At 37.7% G+C, this 19,476-nt stretch overlaps 1 protein-coding gene across 1 annotated transcript; it reads right to left on the bottom strand.

Annotated features, from left to right (window-relative positions):
• Positions 1 to 732: 732 nt before the first annotated feature.
• tmem121aa (transmembrane protein 121Aa) lies at positions 733 to 1,683 on the bottom strand (the record flags this gene model as incomplete). The annotated part of the gene is made up of 1 exon (XM_081394256.1): positions 733 to 1,683. The coding sequence occupies one exon, from the start codon at positions 1,681 to 1,683 to the stop codon at positions 733 to 735; it is 951 nt and encodes a 316-aa protein (XP_081250382.1).
• Between the last annotated feature and the right edge of the window lie 17,793 nt (positions 1,684 to 19,476).

Raw genomic sequence — 19,476 nt, 5'->3', positions numbered from 1 at the left:
TCTTATAATTTTCATCTTCAAATCACATCTTGAAAACATAATTTGAAGTTCACTTGAAGTTCACGTCTTGCCTCAGATCTGTTTACAGAATGTGGTAAGACGAGTGGACTTAACTTCTGAACCTGGTACGTTTCGTTTCTCATTTTTCACTCATCAGCAAGCCCAGACGGGAATTTCCTCAGATTTTATGCTCAGATTTCCGAGGGAAAATCTGCAGAATTGTGTGAAATTGATTTAAACATGGTGAGATGAGAGTACTGCATTTTGATTGACTGCTTAAAGCATTTTCAAACTAGCCAAAATATGCTGTAAATGAACACACAAGGGGCAGGGCAACTTTGAAGAACTTTGAAAATAACAAGCATTCAGATTCTACAGAAATCAGTGCAGATTCCATATGTGGAGCAAGGTGAGCCACCACCACTCAAATCTCTTTAAAAACAGCCCATATCTAACATCACAAAACAGCTGCTTGAAATTACAAAATCTGGTTAAAATCAAGATCTTGTGAGCTGCCATCTGTGCATCTGAGCATCAATGGCATTTGAACACTTAGCCTAGATGAGTAGCACTTTACAAAATATTCTTTAAAATAGTAAACTTAGGGCTGAACTCCTTGCTCAGTAGTAAAAGGACCAGAAGAAAGATGCTTCCTCTTTTCCCGGTCTGAACTAACTAAGATTTTCTTCTTTCCCCCTAACACTAAAGTCTAGACATTTTGGTCAGCTCTGGTCACGTGTCAATGACCTCACGGGCCGGTGAGGGCTCCTCTGGAAGGGTGGTCGTGGCGTTTGGTAAAGTTTGATTGTGTGGCACAGAGTTGTGCTGTATCTCCATTGCAATCCCAGCAGGATCTTGCGGGGGGAACTCCTTAACTTGTCGTCGGTACTCCAGGAAGGTGCAGGCCTTAGTGGCGATGGCAACGACATTCTTCCCGATGAAGATGGTCGAGACTCGGCTGTCTTGGAACAAAACCATGTTGACACCTCGGATGAGGATGGTGACTATGTTGATGGTCACCAAGCTGAGGACCGGGTAGAGCATCATCTTCTGAGGCGACACGTGCTCGCCCTGCACGCTGATCTCGCTCAGAGAAACGCAAGGCAGGATGAGCAGCAGGATGTAGCAGTAGAAGAACATCAGACCCTCGGCCCAGATTGGCAGACCTGTCCGCTGTGGCTCCCAAAGGTTAGCCTGGATGTCCAGGACATCCAGAAGGTCAAGAGCCACCCAGAAGAGACGACCCCGCATGTCCTCCTTCTTCCGGAAGGTTCTTACGTACTCCATGCTGTCGAGTGCGACCAGGACGAGGTACAGTCCGGGTACGCAAACCGATAGCAACAAAGTCAATGCTTTCCTAGCTACCGTCTCCAGACTTTTACGGTCGGCCTTGTAGTTCTGGAAGACGAAGTAGAGCTTGATTTCCAGAACGAAGATGTAAAGGAACCAGAGGATCATGGCGTAGCCACGCTTCGCAGTCCTTACCTCAGCACCCACCCACACCGCCACATAACGCAGCACTATAAGAAAGCAAATATCTCCGACCAGGACGATGATGCAGACGCCGATTTTGCGTGGGCCCTGGTTCTGCTCCACAAGGTAGGCATCCATGAAGGCCATGCTGGTCATGATCACAATGGTGGTTAAACACACATGCCGCTTGTCGGGTGGCGGCAGAACCATGGTGCTATCTGTTTATCGAAGTAAAAAACGAACAAATCGTATCCTTCAAAAAGTAGCAAGGTTAGTTCATGGTGTGCAAACTGTTGTCCATCGATGCTGGTGACTGAGGAGCCCGTTTTGCAAAGCTCCACACAGTCCAAAGACCACTCTTTAACGCATTTTTGTGGCTTACATGGCCTCCACACTAATTTAGTATGTCAATATCTCTTTGATTCAATGTGACCGTATTGTATAAATCTGTATGTGTATCCACTGCTGAGGCAGATTGTGTCGATTTCCTACCGACATGGGCCTGCTTGTCTGTGTCAGCTGACCCATATAAACAGCATTGCTGGACACTGTGCCGTTCTCTTGTCGTTGTCGTCACTTACTCCTGCATCGGAGCCAAGGGTGCACAGGAGTATCGTCAGTCGTGAAGACGGAAGGGGAGGTCACAGGTCTCTTTCTCCTCTGCCGGCTTGAAGCATCTATTAATTAAAGAAAGAAAAAAGTGTTCACTTCAGAGGATGTTTTTGACCTTGTTCCAACTGATGAAGCTTTAAAACAAAACACTAGGGGTCACTGTGGTAATTTAGTACCATCAGGTGTAACTAACCATCCCATGAGTCCTTGGGTTTGTTTCACATTTCTCTAAAGCCTTTTATGTTGAAAAGGATTTAGCTGTTTTGAAGGGCACTGAATTTGTCATGTTTAAATATCCAAAAAGGAATGTGTTTCTGTGTGTAATAGTAAGTCACTTAGAGTGCATAGAGCGGGTTGGCGGACGCAATATAGCCTGAATTATGATTTCAATGTATTTTTTCTTAACATCTGACCTCATTCCTCAAGTTCTTACCGTGATTTAACTCTTTTGAATACTTTTAATTGAAAATTCCTTCTTTTTCTATGAGTTCTATAAGCTTGATCTCGCTATGCTGCATTATCCATATTTAGGTATGACAGTGTCAGCTTCTAGAATATCATTCCCTAATATTCCTATGAGCTCTGAGTCACCAGCTTCCATAGCAACGGTTTCTATTGAGAGAGTGATAATAAGTGATGATGAGTCGAACACAGCAGGGAACCCTCGGATTTCTGGAAAGCGAGATGTTATTGGATGTGCAACAGGCAGAGGGTGTGCACTCACTCTGATATCTTGGTGTGAGGTGGCCTGATGTGAATGACAATAATCCCCCAAAAAATGTCAACTGATTCTTTGCAAGTTTCTGTATGCACTGTGTTCTTATTAAGACCCAACTCACCGTCACATCTGGATGTTACTGTGACAAGATTTCCTCTTCAGATGGAACATTAAGGAACAACACATGAATTTAAACAAGGGATTAGCGTTGATCTAGTGTCTTTTGTATGAAATTCCAATCACAACGACATTTGTTTTGCACACTACTTACACAGCGGTCCTTCACAATCCCCTATTGCTAGTTAGTTCACGTCAATGCCGCTCATTTTTGATATATATGGAAGCAAACACAGACTATTTGCTCATACGTCTTCTCAAGTGATTGATTTCTATCTCAAAGAGATAAAAATCATGCACAATAAATCCGTACACTGAGAGAAATACATGGATCCACAGAATAAAATATAGAGTGCATGTGGCAGTATATCTTCTAATGTGTATCTGCTGTTGTAATTTTTACCTACATTTATCTTGCATCTTGAATGCATTTAGCTTTAGATAGGAATTCTGGATACACTGATTGTAAATTGTGCTATGGATCAATACCTCTTCTGCAACATTATGTAAAGCGACATGATGGCCAAGTGCACATGCTCAGAAAAATTGCCTTGTTACACATAACTGAGTGACAGTTTAAATCAAGTTTCGTTTTCTGATCCCACCAATATTAAAATAGAACAAAGTAGAATTTCTTTTTTTCCGATGACATCTGCAGTAACTTAATTGGTCTGTTCTTTTAATATGACTGCTCTTTTAAATTCCTCAGAACAAAATTTGGTTATGCATTGTGCCTCTACACTGCTTCCGGCCTCCTTCTACTTCCTTTCTTTTCTATTCTAGTGCACAGATTTTCTTTTCTGACAACGTGACACTTTGAACTTCTGAACTCTCATCTGTTCAGTTTCAGAACACGCAGCTGAGCGGAAGATTGAACTATTTATTTTGGAGAGGGTGGAGAGAACCACAGATTGAGACTTTAAATACATCACACAAAGCATGATTTCTGGATTAATGTTTAATGATGTATTCTGACATAAAAATACTCTGAATTAATTGCCAGATACTACATCAGTCCTAGAGTATAATTGTTGTGGCCAGTCTGGACTGGTGAACACTGAGAATAGTTCCCACTCTCCACCCCATTATTTCCAGCCCTGTCTCAAATGAATCTTGAATAATAAAGAAGGATGTCTCAAATAATATTACGGTACATGTACTCACACATATGAAAAAGGTATCAATGTTAAGCTTCTTTGAATATGACATTCTATATTTTATATGTGTCCAGATATTTGGAATTTTTTTCCTTGGGTTGTCCGTCTTATTTTATGACAGATCTCACATACCTTGCAGTATTTTCTGCACTTTCACATGGACGGGATGGAAGTATATTTATTTTCGAATAGAAATCTTTGTGATGGTTTGTAATGAGAAAGTGTGTAAATCTGTTTCTGACTACTTTGAGAGATGTATCATCAACACTGTATTCAATTTGTATAGCCAGGTATGGCAAGTCTATGTCCAAATAGTCAATCCATATTTTCATGACTTTTCTATTGTCAGTGTTAAGTATCAAGTCTCTTTTATAGTAAATTTAGAGTCATATAATATTCCAATTTGCTCCATTGTGTTGTAATTTAAGCCAATGTTTTAAATACTTTTCTATTTAGTTTGGTTTAATTGAGTTTTTATCCTTTATAAGATTTGGTTTCTATGGAAGTCTGTTTCTGCCTAAGAGTAAAAAAGGTCATTTTGAGATAAGTAAAGCTGTGAAATATAATTAGGAGATCTAAAGTTGCAGTTACAAGAAAAAAAGTTTCATCTGTGAGAAAGAACCAAAGTCACAATTATGAGAAACAGTCACAATTGTGAACATATAAAGTAAAATTATAAGATATAAAGTCAAGTTGTGGATATGAAGTTTTACTCAGAGGTGGAAAACTGTCCTCCATAGGTTTTTTAAACACAAGCATAACAACAATATTTAATGGCATCTCATGGTACAGTAGTTCAGGGCTTTTGGTAGAAGATCTTGCTTTTCCATTGCTGGTTCTGAAATAGTTCTACAGACACACAAGCACATGCACACACATTCCTCCGCCAATGTACTGTACTGTAAGTGAAGAGAGAAATGGAGTGAGAACATTAAATCAAGAGTTTAATTAAAGTGGCAAAACACATGGGAGCAAATAAGTGTCTGGAGTAGTAGAGAGCTCATCAGGCCAATCAATACACATATGAGGAATATCCCCTCCTGTGAAGCAGACAAACCCTAGACACTCACAGGAGCCAATAAGGCAAAGCATTACAGGAAGTGCTCTAAGTTTGCTATTGGCTTCAAAATGCAACACAGTTGCATAGAACATAAATTGTACATGAAGTTACTGCATTGCAGCTGCAACTGGTATAAATAACAAATGAGACCTCTATAATATCTCAGTCGTTTCTCCTAGACAGCAATGGGAATAAAGGATGCGCAGTCCTCCTTCTCAGATGTTTCTTCTGAGAAAAAGACCCCAGTGATATCACATGCATCTCCACTTGATCTCAACACCTTTACCAAATACATCGAGATAAGTCTGCTGAGATTTCAATATGAACTCAAATAGTTCTTATCAATTCTTATCAATTCAAATGATATGAGATATGCTTTTTACATTTTGTAGTACAAAATGTTTATTTCTTCAAAGGAATTTTTGGTGAAGCATCTGAGACATGTTAATATATGTAAGTTAATAAATATATATACAGTATAATACTGTAATACATAATTAAATATATAATACAATTAAATTAAATATAAAATAAAACATTATGGCAGGCGCATCACATTTTAAACTGAGCTGTCTGGCACCTTCTCTGGTTATGTACACCTCTGTTTTTCCTGGCTGATACAGATCTAGTGACTGACACAGATCTAGTGACTTCCAAAAAAGCTTAGCAGAGAAAGTGTGGACAAAGCTTCCTACCAGTAAACAGTTTAAACATGGGGTGATTTGCATTCCGCATCGCGCGGCGCCGGAGACACTTTATTAATTTTCAATGAGCACACAGCAAACTTTCCCGAAATATATTTTCGAGAGAAAGTTTCTAAATTATGTTAAATGTTTAATTTCTCATGCATACTTAACAAATAGAAAAACAAAGTAGTTTATTTAAAAGCCAGAAGCCTGTGGCTCTGTCACACATTCACTGGAAGCTCTGGAATTAGTGAGGAGCTGAATATACAATGTGTGTGTCACCATTATGTTCAGTTCAGTTCAAGGACTTTTAGTTTGTATTTCTTCAGTTCATGCTTTCCCTTGTTGTTTTCCCACCACTAGTTACTATGGTCACCGTCATTATGAGTTCTGTGTTTCAGCTGTGTTTGACTAAACTGCGTTTGCTTTATAGCTGTACCTTCACAGTCACTCTCTACTGTTATGTTTAAAGTGTTTGCTACTGCCTGCCTCTTTGGAATTATTATAAAACCTTGAGTCGTTTGGAACTTTATTCATCTGCCTTTGTCTTCCTGCAAAAACCGTCAGTATATAGGCATGTGTATATGTATATATGTACACTCACCTAAAGGATTATTAGGAACACCATACTAATACTGTGTTTGACCCCCTTTCGCCTTCAGAACTGCCTTAATTCTACGTGGCATTGATTCAACAAGGTGCTGAAAGCATTCTTTAGAAATGTTGGCCCATATTGATAGCATCTTGCAGTTGATGGAGATTTGTAGGATGCACATCCAGGGCACGAAGCTCCCGTTCCACCATATCCCAAAGATGCTCTATTGGGTTGAGATCTGGTGACTGTGGGGGCCATTTTAGTACAGTGAACTCATTGTCATGTTCAAGAAACCAATTTGAAATGATTCGAGCTTTGTGACATGGTGCATTATCCTGCTGGAAGTAGCCATCAGAGGATGGGTACATGGTGGTCATAAAGGGATGGACATGGTCAGAAACAATGCTCAGGTAGGCTGTGGCATTTAAACGATGCCCAATTGGCACTAAGGGGCCTAAAGTGTGCCAAGAAAACATCCCCCACACCATTACACCACCACCACCAGCCTGCACAGTGGTAACAAGGCATGATGGATCCATGTTCTCATTCTGTTTACGCCAAATTCTGACTCTACCATCTGAATGTCTCAACAGAAATCGAGACTCATCAGACCAGGCAACATTTTTCCAGTCTTCGACTGTCCAATTTTGGTGAGCTCTTGCAAATTGTAGCCTCTTTTTCCTATTTGTAGTGGAGATGAGTGGTACCCGATGGGGTCTTCTGCTGTTGTAGCCCATCCGCCTCAAGGTTGTGCATGTTGTGGCTTCACAAATGCTTTGCTGCATACCTCGGTTGTAACGAGTGGTTATTTCAGTCAAAGTTGCTCTTCTATCAGCTTGAATCAGTCGGCCCATTCTCCTCTGACCTCTAGCATCAACAAGGCATTTTCGCCCACAGGACTGCCGCATACTGGATGTTTTTCCCTTTTCACACCATTCTTTGTAAACCCTAGAAATGGTTGTATGTGAAAATCCCAGTAACTGAGCAGATTGTGAAATACTCAGACCGGCCCGTCTTGCACCAACAACCATGCCACGCTCAAAATTGCTTAAATCACCTTTCTTTCCCATTCTGACATTCAGTTTGGAGTTCAGGAGATTGTCTTGACCAGGACCACACCCCTAAATGCATTGAAGTAACTGCCATGTGATTGGTTGATTAGATAATAGCATTAATGAGAAATTGAACAGGTGTTCCTAATAATCCTTTAGGTGAGTGTATATATATATATATATATATATATATATATATATATATATATATATATATATACACACACACACATGCTTATAGGTTGCTGTGGTAACAGGCATCCATCAGACCGATACGCCAGACCCCCATTAAAAGAAAACAATAATGAGTGTGACACTTATTTCTGCTCAGTATAATGAAAACTAAAAACAAGACCCTCTGTGCTTCAACTTGAAGTAGAGGATTTCATGCTCTTTCCCTCTTTTCATCTTGGTGTTATTACATCAAAATACTCTTAGATCAGACAAACCGTAGTTTTAAAGCCTTTTCTGTGGAAACACAGAATGGATACATGGCGTGGTATTGCAAAACATAAACACAGACTGCTGTCTGAACATTACCAGCGCATGATCTGTGTTTTCTGACGCATCTTCACTGCGAGTATAAAAAGAGATTCGACTAATCATTATGAATCAATTCAATGGTCAGTTATTCTTATAGAAAGTGATTCAACCATCAATTATTCTAACAGAAATTGATTTAACACTCAGTATTTCTTACAAAAAAGAAAGAATCAACAGTTAATTCTTATAGATTTCATGAGAATGTGACTTCTGTCATATACAAAATGAGGTTGTCCTTGTATCTCTTCGCCTCTCTGCCCACCTTTATCTGGTCCTTCATCCCCCAACCCTCATGAGCCAGGTCTCTCATCCTCCTCCATCTCTTTGGAGTCCTCTCCAGAGCTGTTTCATACTCTCTTTCAACTCTCCTACTCATTGATTGACCTCTCTCCCTCTTTCCACTGCATTCCTCCCCCTCATTCACTTAATTAAAACGGCGAGTGTCTGAAAATCTGAGAGGGGCTTTGTAAGGTAATGAATGAGCATGCATTCTGCTCTAGTTGGGAAAATCTTACAAAAAAAAAACAAATCCTGGTCACATTTCACTTCAAAACAAAACTGTAAGATATTTTTGCAATAAGAAAATAAGGCCTATTATTATTTTTGCTTTTTATTTTAATTTTCTAACATTATTTTTGAGATAATTATGTGCATTTCTCTCCCAGATTTATTCCCTTCCCAATTTTGCATCTGTATGCTGTACTATTGATTTTTTAATATAGTTCAATATACAGTTGTTTTTTTATTTAATTTAGTTTTGTTCAGTCAATTAACAGCTGTGAATGTTGTCCAAGAGCCCTAATAACATCATCAATGGCACAGTTATATATGCTATATAGGAATATTTTCATGTAAAGACTTTTTGTTCTGTGAAATTTAAATTGTGTAAATTATTATTCCGAATATATTTATTTTCAATTAAACTGACATTTTATCTGCTTTGTCTCTTATAAGTCAACAATATATATATATTTTTTTTTTTCCTCTCAGAATTTCTGAGATATAAACTCGCAATTGCAAATCATAAAGTCCGGATTGCGGGATATAAACTCGCAATTGTGAGAAATAAATTGAAAACTGCAAGATATAAAATTGCAATTCAGATTTTTTTTTTCATTGCAATTGCGAGTTTATTTCTTGCAATTCTGACATATTTTCTCAGAATTGCGAGATATAAACTCACACCTGTGAGTTATAAAGTCCAATGTTTTGTATTGAGAGTTTATATCAGAACTGTGACTTTACAACTCACAATTGCGTGTTACAAGTCACAATTGTGTGATACATACTCGCACCTGCATGTTTTACAAGTCAGAATTGCAAGTTAATATCACGCAATTCTGAGAAAAAAAGGAGAATTGTGAGATAAAAAGTCACAGTTCTTGCCTTTTTTATTTTATATTCCGTGCCGGAAACAAGCTTCCATAGAAAATCCTGCTTAAATGTTATGAAAATAATCCCACAATGTAAAAAAAAAAATGAAAAACTTAACTGGCTCACTTTTTTTTTTTTTTTTCTGATTTTGAGGATGAAATATGTCCCAGGCACGTTCTTGACATTGGTTTCCTCTGTAATTTTTTCCCATGTGTCTGTGTATATATCATTGGCACTGTGAATGGACTCTGTGAGTAGGTCAGTCAGGAACAGACAGGACCGGAGGGGAGGAAACAGAGCTCAGCAGAATCAGATAGAGAGCTTGACGGCCTGAAGGCCTCTCCAGTAATCATATCAACATGTTCATCCAGCCTGGCAGCCGCAATGAGCAAAAACTCCCCGCGGAGCTATATCAGCAAGAGCAGTCTGAGCTCAGCAACACAGACTCATAACGCTATCTTGTTTCTGCTCAGAGACAGGCCAAGACCCATCCTTTAAGACAAAGAGGAGGCCAAGTCCCCTCTGTGGGTTTGGCTATTTTAGTGAAACGTCAGTTCATCTTCCATTTGATGTTTACATGGTTTTTAGCCGTATGAAACAGCATTTGCACTATAAGCTACCAACACTGTAATGTTTGTGCATACTATCTATCAAAATCACATCACATCAAAGCAGTGGAGGCTGGTGGGTTTTCAAAATAGAGGAGGCACACTAAATTGTAGCAGTGGGGATCCCCTCTTGAGTTTTTTTTTTTTCCCTTAACTGCTTTAAAATGGCTTTTTGGGGGTCATTTCTTTTCTCTTTTTGGGACCTTCTGTCCTTTTAAATATCCGTGTTAAAAGAGCATATTTCGGCTGTTTGTTGAAGCAGATTGCTGTCGCCTATATGTCCAATTACGACATGGAGTCTACCTTCATTTTTAATTTGTTGCTGCTGTTCGAATGGTAGCTTGGTAAATTTGCTGGTGATCAAATATCCAATATCTCTACTCTCCATAATTAAGGTATTGGTACATTATCAGCAGAAGTTCAAACTAATATGTAATTTACATCTCTACATTGATTAGTTGATATACCAAGGGAGGCTAGACTCTTCTGCAATGTATTTTAGCTTCTTTTTTTCTTTTCTTTTTTACCAATGGAGGCAAAAGTATCTGGCTGTGGATTTTGCCGCCATCCCCTTCTCTATCCACTCAGACCTTAGTACAGTTTTCCTGAATGATTGTAATTACATCGGCAGATTTGGCACGTTCAGGGAGGAGAAGTTGGGGTTCCGACCTCAATCATATTTTATGTTGTTACAGTTACAGTAGTGAAATTACAAACAATAAATACACATACTGATGCATGAAATGAATGGGATTTTTATTAACATTACATTGTATGCACCTTAGTTTTTGAAAAAAATCACTTTAACAAATCTGAGGTGCATTAGCTCAGATCAATGAGGCCTACAACCAATCAGCTCTAAAACAAATATAAAATCTGCACTAATTGAAAGAAAACAAGCTGATAAAAAGACTGAAATCCAACACTGGCAAAAACATAGCATGACAAGAGATTTACAAGCAAGGCCATTTAAAAGTCATTTTTGACCAGAGAACAATACATTTTGGGAAGTCGTAATACCATCTGTAAGCAAAGTCAGTAAGTTTTAGTCCAACGCGACATTAAATTAGCATTTTCGGGGAAAAAGAAAAACCTCTCCAGGTCGAAATGACCAGACCACAACATGATATAGAGACTGTTATCCTTACATCTAGTTAAAGGCTTGATTTTTGTAACACTTCAAGGCCAATTCACTCTGCACCAACTGACGCCAACCAACATGGACAATCACCAGATTACAAATCACTTCTAAGACAATCCACGACCAGACAAAAGCTGATTCAACATGTTAAATCGGCAAAACCAAGCTCTAACAGTCGACAGGGGAAACACACTGATCCGACAAAACCCTATTGCCGTCTATCTAGTGCAGTGTGAATTGGTCTTCATTTGTTGAAATAAATCTTAGCCTCACTTCATTGGTTACCAGTAAAATACACAATTGATTTTAAGATTTTAGTATTTGCATTTAAAGCTCTGAGTGGACTATCCCTTCTTTTTATTTTGGATCTTCTTTGTCTTTGTTCTTCTCTAAGAACTCTTAGATCCTCTTCTCAGTTGTTACAAACTGTTCCATAGTCATGATTAAAAACCTTAAATCCTTTTCAATACTGGCACCAAGGCTTTGTAATACTTTACCCATTTCCCTCACAACATCTACATTTGAATCATCTCTTAATACTTTTTTTTTTCTCAGGCTTACTGCTTGTTTTACCTTTTTTATTATATCCTGTTATTTTATTGAATGGCCATTTTTTTGCACTACGTCTAATGTGAAGCACTTTGGTCATGTTGTTTTAAAGTGCTATATACCTAAACATTGTATACTTTGCCTCAGTAGTAGTAACTACAATGATACAGTAAAAGCATATTACATATTAATTCTTACCACTGGACTTTTATTTATAGTCACCATATTTTTGGACCATTAGTCAACAATCTTCAGTCTGCTGGTATAAAGATAATGGCAGAAAATTGCAACTTTAGTTTAACAGCGCTCATAAGATCTCATCCTGTTATATACTGGTGATTATTTTCTCATATTGTTTTGAGAAGGCATTCTGCAATCTCAGAGAAAACACCTCCGGCATGTACACACTGCAAAGTTGAAATGAATCAGCTAAATTACTGTGTATGTAAAGAACAAGACCAAGCACGCATGTACAGTAATACTGCACATGGCCAGAGAAAAGACACTTATGAAAGAGAGAAAGAAAGCAAAGGAAAGCCAACTGTCACCAAAAGCCGGATACATACAATTTTTTAAAAAGAACGCAGCTGTTCTCAGATCTGTGGCACGAGTTTCCGACTTGGCACAGTGCCTAGAGCTTTCAATATTTTGCACGCTGGAACACAGAGGAGAGTAAAAGAGAGTGTATTACGTCTGTCTGGGATGTGCCTCAAGCGCTACTTCTGCCTCTCTCTTTTTGCCGTGACCTCGTTCATTCTGTCCTTTAAATGCCTCACTTCCACTTGTCTCCCTTCCTCTTGTCTCTGTGGCTGCACTCAGAGCAGCTTCAATCCTATGAAGTGTGCAGTAACAGGATCTGTGGTGACTGGTTCTGTGAGGGGGACCCTTAGGGGTGCTGCTTACTACTGTTGCATGTTCAAAGCTCTCTCAACAGCCTAGAAACAGCAGACGTGATGCCATGTTGAATCCTTTTCCGCGGTTTAAACACCGAACGCCGCTCGTCATCTGCCTAAATAATCAAAGTAAGACCTCCCCGGATGCCGACCAAAGCTGTCTGACGGTCCCCATGGCGCCTGAAGATGGTTGACCTTGCAGCATCTGCTGGAGCGAGGAAGAACGGGAAGGTATACACACTGTGATATAAGACGGATCTAAAGACTGCATCAGCATATACACTCTCAGCAGGACCAGAGGGATTGTGCGAAGTGCGCAAAGAAACCAGACTCTACAACCTTGTGTAGCACAGAAGGCAACAACCAGCATATGGATACTTAATGATACTATACTCATTCATGTCACACAGAAAGTAAGCAAACATTAATATTGTTGTCACTAAATTACCAATACTTACAAATATCCCTCAAATGTACAGTACTGTTTAAAAGATGTTTTTTAAAGAAGTCTCTTATGCTCACCAAGACTGCATTTATTTGGTCAAAAATACAGTAAAACAGTCATATTGTTAAATATTATTACAATTGCAATACTAATTTATTTATTCCTGTGATGGTAAAGCTTCAGTGTCACATGATGCATCAGAAATCATTATAATATGCTGATTTGGTGCTGAAGAAAACAGATTAAACCTTTTATATTTTCAGGAGTCTATGATGAATTGAAAGTTCAGATGAAAAGGATTTAATTGAAACATAAATCTTTTGTTACATTATAAATGGCTGTGCTTTTACTGTTGATTAGTTTAATAATTGCTTAACAAAAGTCTTAATATCTTTCCAAACTCCTGTGGGTCTTTTATGAATAGTTCAGAAAGACGAGTAGTTCAGAGAATACACTGCCCTATATAATTAACAGCATTATTTAGGAGAGAGATTTTTTTGGTCATTTTTTAAATTCGAATCTGTAATGAATCACAATCAAATAAAAATGTATTTTTAGTGCTTCAGAATATCAGCATCCCACAGAGCTTTTGTGTTCAAGGCTGTTGAAACAGATTCTAGCTCATTTGCCCAATGCATTGTTACAACCAGAGGAAAACATCACCGCCATCGGACTGCTCACTCGACCACGTGGAACGTAAATATCACTTAACCAAACCAGAGACCTTGGCATTGTTGTATATTATCAGTATATGATTTTCCAATTTACATTAGAGGTCATTCTAGTTAGAGCTGATTCTAGTTAATAACAAATAATCTTTCGTTTATTTGTTTGATGCATAATAAGATTCTTCACCTTATTAGTTTCAGAGACACAATAGTTTACCTTTCCATAAGATAACGTAACTCTGCCATAGCCACAATCAACTTAATCCATTAGATGATCAAAAGACTTGCGGGTTTGGAACGACATGAGGGTGAGTAATTAATTACAGAATTTTTGGGTGAACAATCCCTTGAAGTGACGTAATTAAAACTCAAAATATTAATTTGGTGCCAAATCCGACCAAATCCTTACATTCATGGTACCCATTTTAAGCCTAAATCACTACACCCAGCCCTAGACTTGATTCATATCTAACAGAATATCATAGAGATTTTAGACTTTTATGACTTTAGCAACCACATTACTATAGCAAGCACTAAAAGCATTTATAGTGCAGCACTAAATTTCTTCAAATTTAGTGGAATAAGTACACTGAAGATGTATGTAGACAAGAATCTGGGCATCAAAATCACAAGACATGGTTAATGAACTAAATCACAAAAGCACTTTCTTAAAGCAAAATCAGACAAAGACATTTCATACCATTTAACCAAAAAAAAGTTTTGACAGTGGTTTTTTTTTTTCATAGAAAAACTGAAAATTCAAATTCCCTTATTGCAACAATTTATTCGCAAAGTATTTGACACTTCCTACATGAAAATCGATCAAGTCTGAATGCAGCCCTGCAAAGTAACGGCTTCCAGTGACAGTTTTCAAGTCCATGGAGAGCTTTTGTCAAAAAACTGCTGTTTTTCTTCTCAACTTAGCATTTACCCCTAAACCTATTGATTTGTCTCTTCGAATGCTGCCATTTAATTTCACTGGAAGTGGAAACACCCATCACAAGCACCTCACTTAATAAGCTGCCTTCATGCTGTGCACTACTCTGTGGAAAGAAAAAAAAGAAAAAGAAAAAAGAGAAGGGATTTCAAAGAAAGCATATAGGTGTTGGGCTCTCTTTGGTGTTAAGAATTTGGTTCAGATTCTTATTCTAAGGTAGATGACACATAAAGAGCAGACCACTTTCACAGTGAAGGATGTGCTGTAAAATTTATTTAATTCTCAGATTTTCAGAACACTTCTTTTTGTTCTTATCTCACTCCTCTCTCTGATACTTTTCCTTTAACGTCTTTCCTTTGCAGATTGTTCTTCTTGACACTCCAATTAATCCTAACATCACTTCCTTGTTACAAAGTATTCTCAGGTCAGCCCTTGTCTAATCTGTATCTCTCTCACATTCAAAATCTCTGTTTTCAGCTTTTTAAAGTCTTCTAAACCAGGAGTTTTCAAACTTTTTGATGCCAACAACCATCAAATATAATTATCCCCTTGTAAAATATAAAGAAAGCTATATAGTTTTATGCACACAAATGAAGACAATATAGCATATGTGTGTGTGTATGTATGTTTTGTCATATTTTGGAGCTCGACATTCATTTTCATTTGAAATAAATAATAAAATGTGTAAAAGTCTGTAATAAAAAGTATTCCACAAAAAAAGAAAGTCATGCATACAACAAAATCAAGATGAGTAAATGATGACAGGATTTTCATTTTACCATAAACTATTCTTTTAAAAGCTTTATCTTGTCCAGAATAGCGAATCAAGCTCTAAGATCACATTCAGTCGAGAATTTTCCTTACAACTTCATTCTGACATATTAGATATTAGAATGCAGACCCAGTCTCACTGGCAGGATTTATCTTTTAATTTCTCAGCTGCATTGTTCTACTGTCTCAGTCATTCCCATGGGAATCTCAGCCACAAAATCAGGCAAAGGCACGAGGCGAGACCCAGAAAGCTCTAGCGTTTACTATTTATGTCTTTCTGGTTAGAGATGACAGGGAGGCTTTAAACTGCAGAACTTTGGCAAGCCGGGCATTGGGAGTCTTCTCACGTCCATGAGATTCTTTATCTCAGCGTGACACAACTGTCCCCAGTGCTGTACTAAGAAGGAGAAGAGAGTATCTCTTCTCTTCCACTCTTGTGCCTCCTCTACTCTGTTCACATAAGAGCTGGAGCTTTGAGCAACCCAAGGTGTTTGCAGCACAACAGCTTTGACACGTTAAAGAGAGACAGGGGACTAGGATTGTGTAAAGCTGAAAGACTAGAAACCGATACAGCCCACAGTGACTGAGGAAAATAAATGTGACCTTTTAGTACAACTATTAAATGTGCAGTTACTTTTTTTTTGTTCAAATTGAACTACATTTAAATAATCCTTCTTCCAGACGTGTTTTCGTCTTACCCTAATTCACTATGGTATGCACATTATAAGTGTTTATATTTTAGACTAAAATTGCGTACTTATGTCACTCATCTGTGCGTGTCTCGTTATATCCATAAATAGAGAAAAATTGCTACAGCTACTTTACACAACGAGCGAGAAAGGTTGACAAAGAGCAAGTATTGTGTCTATTAATGGCTATTGTGTCTATCTTCAGCTAGTGCGCCAAAGTTCCTTTCCACCTAAACTGGTTATCTCTCTTAACCCTAGTAGCCTAGTAAATGTTTTATGATCAGTAATTCATCCAAACAGTAATGCAGAGCCGAAACACAACCAAAACAATGTTCTTCTGCAAAATGCATGCAGTTTTGTTTTTTAACCACTACAGCGCTACAAAGTTACATAGTGTACCTTTAAAATCCAAAATCATTCTGTCATTTACTTCACCTCAAGCACAAAACTTAGGTTTCTGCATTATGGGTCACATTTACATTTCTTGCCGAAGGGTCTAATAAAAAGTGTTTTAATTATATTCATGATATTTACCTAAGCAGGTGGCTAAGGATACAGAATTAATGTTTTAGGTGCATCATATTTTATTAAACCACATTGGGGGAAGTTATGTGTATGGAATTATACTGCAATACAGATTAATTATCAGAAGCCTGATGAATCTAAGCAAATATTTAACGGGTAGTTCACCCCAAAATATAAAGTTTTTTCATAATTTTCTCAACCTCAAGTCAATCTATAATTGTATGACTTTCTTTTTTCAGTATATAGACCACAAAAGGAGATGTTTGGAAAAATGTTCATGCTGCTCTTTTCCAATGGAAATGTAAGAGGACTAGGGTTTGTCAAGCACCAAAAGAAATGACGAAAAAGCATCATAAAAGTAATCCAAGTCTTCTGAAGCAATATGATAGCTTTGTGTGAGAAACAGCATGAAATTGAAATTATTATTCACTAAAATGCTTGCTTGACAGCTGTGGTCACCATTTAATTTAACTGTATGGAATATCTTAATATAAACTCTCTGATTGTGGTCCACAGAAAAAAAGAAAGTAAAACTCAAAAGGGTTAGTAAATAATTATTATTTATCATTGGGTCAACTGTCCTTTTAAGCATCATCATTTGTACCTGGATTCAGGAACATAACCACAATATTCCTTCATATTCAGATTAGCAGACAATTGATGTTTTTTCAGTGGTTTTACATTTTATATATTTTTATATTTTATATTGCATTTGTTCTCCTCCTATGTTGATTATGTTGGTTCCCCCGATACACAAAATAATAGAGTATATAAATATATTAGAATCATAATTTTAGCGTGCAAAAATTGCAAACCATTTGCAAAGAATTAAAAGCATCTCAGCAAGCTTAGAAACAGGCTCATGACCACACAAGTTTTACCATTTTCATGCTTGCTACACTGAGAGACAACAAATGGAACGACTTAGAGCTCCAAATCTGCTACAAAAGAGGCAGTAACCAGTGCAATCACACATTGTGGCACATAGATGTTATCTTTGCAGCCTCTCTCTGTCTCTCTCTGACTCACTTTATCTTTCCCTCTCCCTCTCTGAAAGGTGATTCAATTCAGGCCCCACGCGCTCTTAAGCGGTTTGCTGCTCTGAGGCTCCACGGTCTCTGCCTTTATGCTGCTGTTATAGAAGGGCTGTCCTCTCCTGTCCAGGTACATCAACAGAAACACCACACAGTCACACTCTATTCAAGTGTAAAACTATAATAGCTATATTTTAGGTGACTCTGAAAGGCAGACCCATAGTGCGCAGTAAGGCAAGACATGGTGTCATTGTGAATTTTTATAGTAGAAAAAAGTCAGTCTGGAAGGAGTCTTTCAAGCCACGTGGATTCCCATGTTGATTTCATTGTGAGATATTTCTAAGGTAGAATGTGTTACGAACTGTCATCCAGCATCAAGGAAGAGGACCAAACCTTACTAATATATCCGTCACAGCAGAATACGTTCATCACACACAGCACACGACACACAAAGGCAGATGCAAGCCGAGTCGCTATGAGCTTTTCAGCTCTAAAATGACATCTCACACACTGAAAAGAACTCCATTTGCTTTGGAACATTTGTCATGTGAAAGTATGTTGGCTACTGTACCATTGTCATGATGCCAGAGAACTAATAGATGACTAGGTTGTCATGGGAACTAATGCTCAGTTGGGACAATGAATTACTCTGCTAAAATTGGGCACAGTAGATTTTTTTGGGTTCAGACTAATGCTATTGATTACGGTGCTTGTAAAGCAGCACAGTATTGATATTCTTAGACATTTTGTTGTGGGATTTTTCTAAATCCCTAACCCTAAGTATTTCATATCTGCAGTTAATTCAGCCCAAACCACTTTACATATAGACATTTTTTTTCCCCAACTATGGGCACTTTTGGCCCTGAGGACTTTTAGAAAGTAGACTCGCTTAAAACATACGGTTACACTTTATTTTAAGGTGTCATTGTTACAGTGTAATTATATATTTAAGTACTGAGTAATATTAATTAACAGCATGTACTTACTATAGGGTTAGGGTAGGATTAGGATTTAGTTGAGGGTTAGTTGCATGTAATTATGCATAGTTTACTGTTATTACTATGGTAAGTACATGTAACATATGTAACAAGGACACTGTAAAATAAAGTGTTACCAAACAAACTCTCACACGTTTTGTCTTTTATCTAAAAGTTATTTCAGTAGCCATTTATTTTACTGTCCTGTTCCCTATGTACATACTATGCACTTATTATAGTTATTACAATAACTGGGTAATGATAACCAACATTCTTCATAATATCATCTTTTGTGTTCAACAGAAGAAAGAAACTCATACAGGATTGGGACAACATAACGGTGATTAAATGATGACAGAATTTTCATTTTTGGGTGAACTATGCCTTTAAGTTTGGATTACCTGGACTTTCAATTGAGGGACAGAAACCTCTCAAGTTTCATAAGAAATATTTTAATTTGTTTAGAAGATTAACCAAATCCTATAGGCTTGGAACAACGTGAGGGTGAGTACATTTAAAAATGTTGGGTGAACTATCCCTTTTAGGCTTATTTTATTACTAGTATTTTATGTATACTAAATCCACAAAATCATGTTAAACAGAATTCTGTGATGGAAATTCGATTTTTTTTTAAGGATAGGGAAATGCACATTTTATTGTATCCCACTTTGTAACAATTAAAATGGCGAATGATTTGAAAAATGGTCAGAACATTTTACCACATCAGTTCAACTACTTAAAGAGGTGGTTGATTATGATTTAACTTTTTAACTTTAGCTAGTGTGTAATGTTGCTCTTGAGCATAAACAACATCTGCAAAGTTACAATCCAAAGTTCAAAGCAAAGGGAGAT

This window comes from Scardinius erythrophthalmus (assembly GCF_964197995.2).
Source record: "Scardinius erythrophthalmus genome assembly, chromosome: 19".
Lineage (NCBI taxonomy): Eukaryota > Metazoa > Chordata > Actinopteri > Cypriniformes > Leuciscidae > Scardinius > Scardinius erythrophthalmus.
This window is presented reverse-complemented; position numbering and strand designations above follow the sequence as displayed.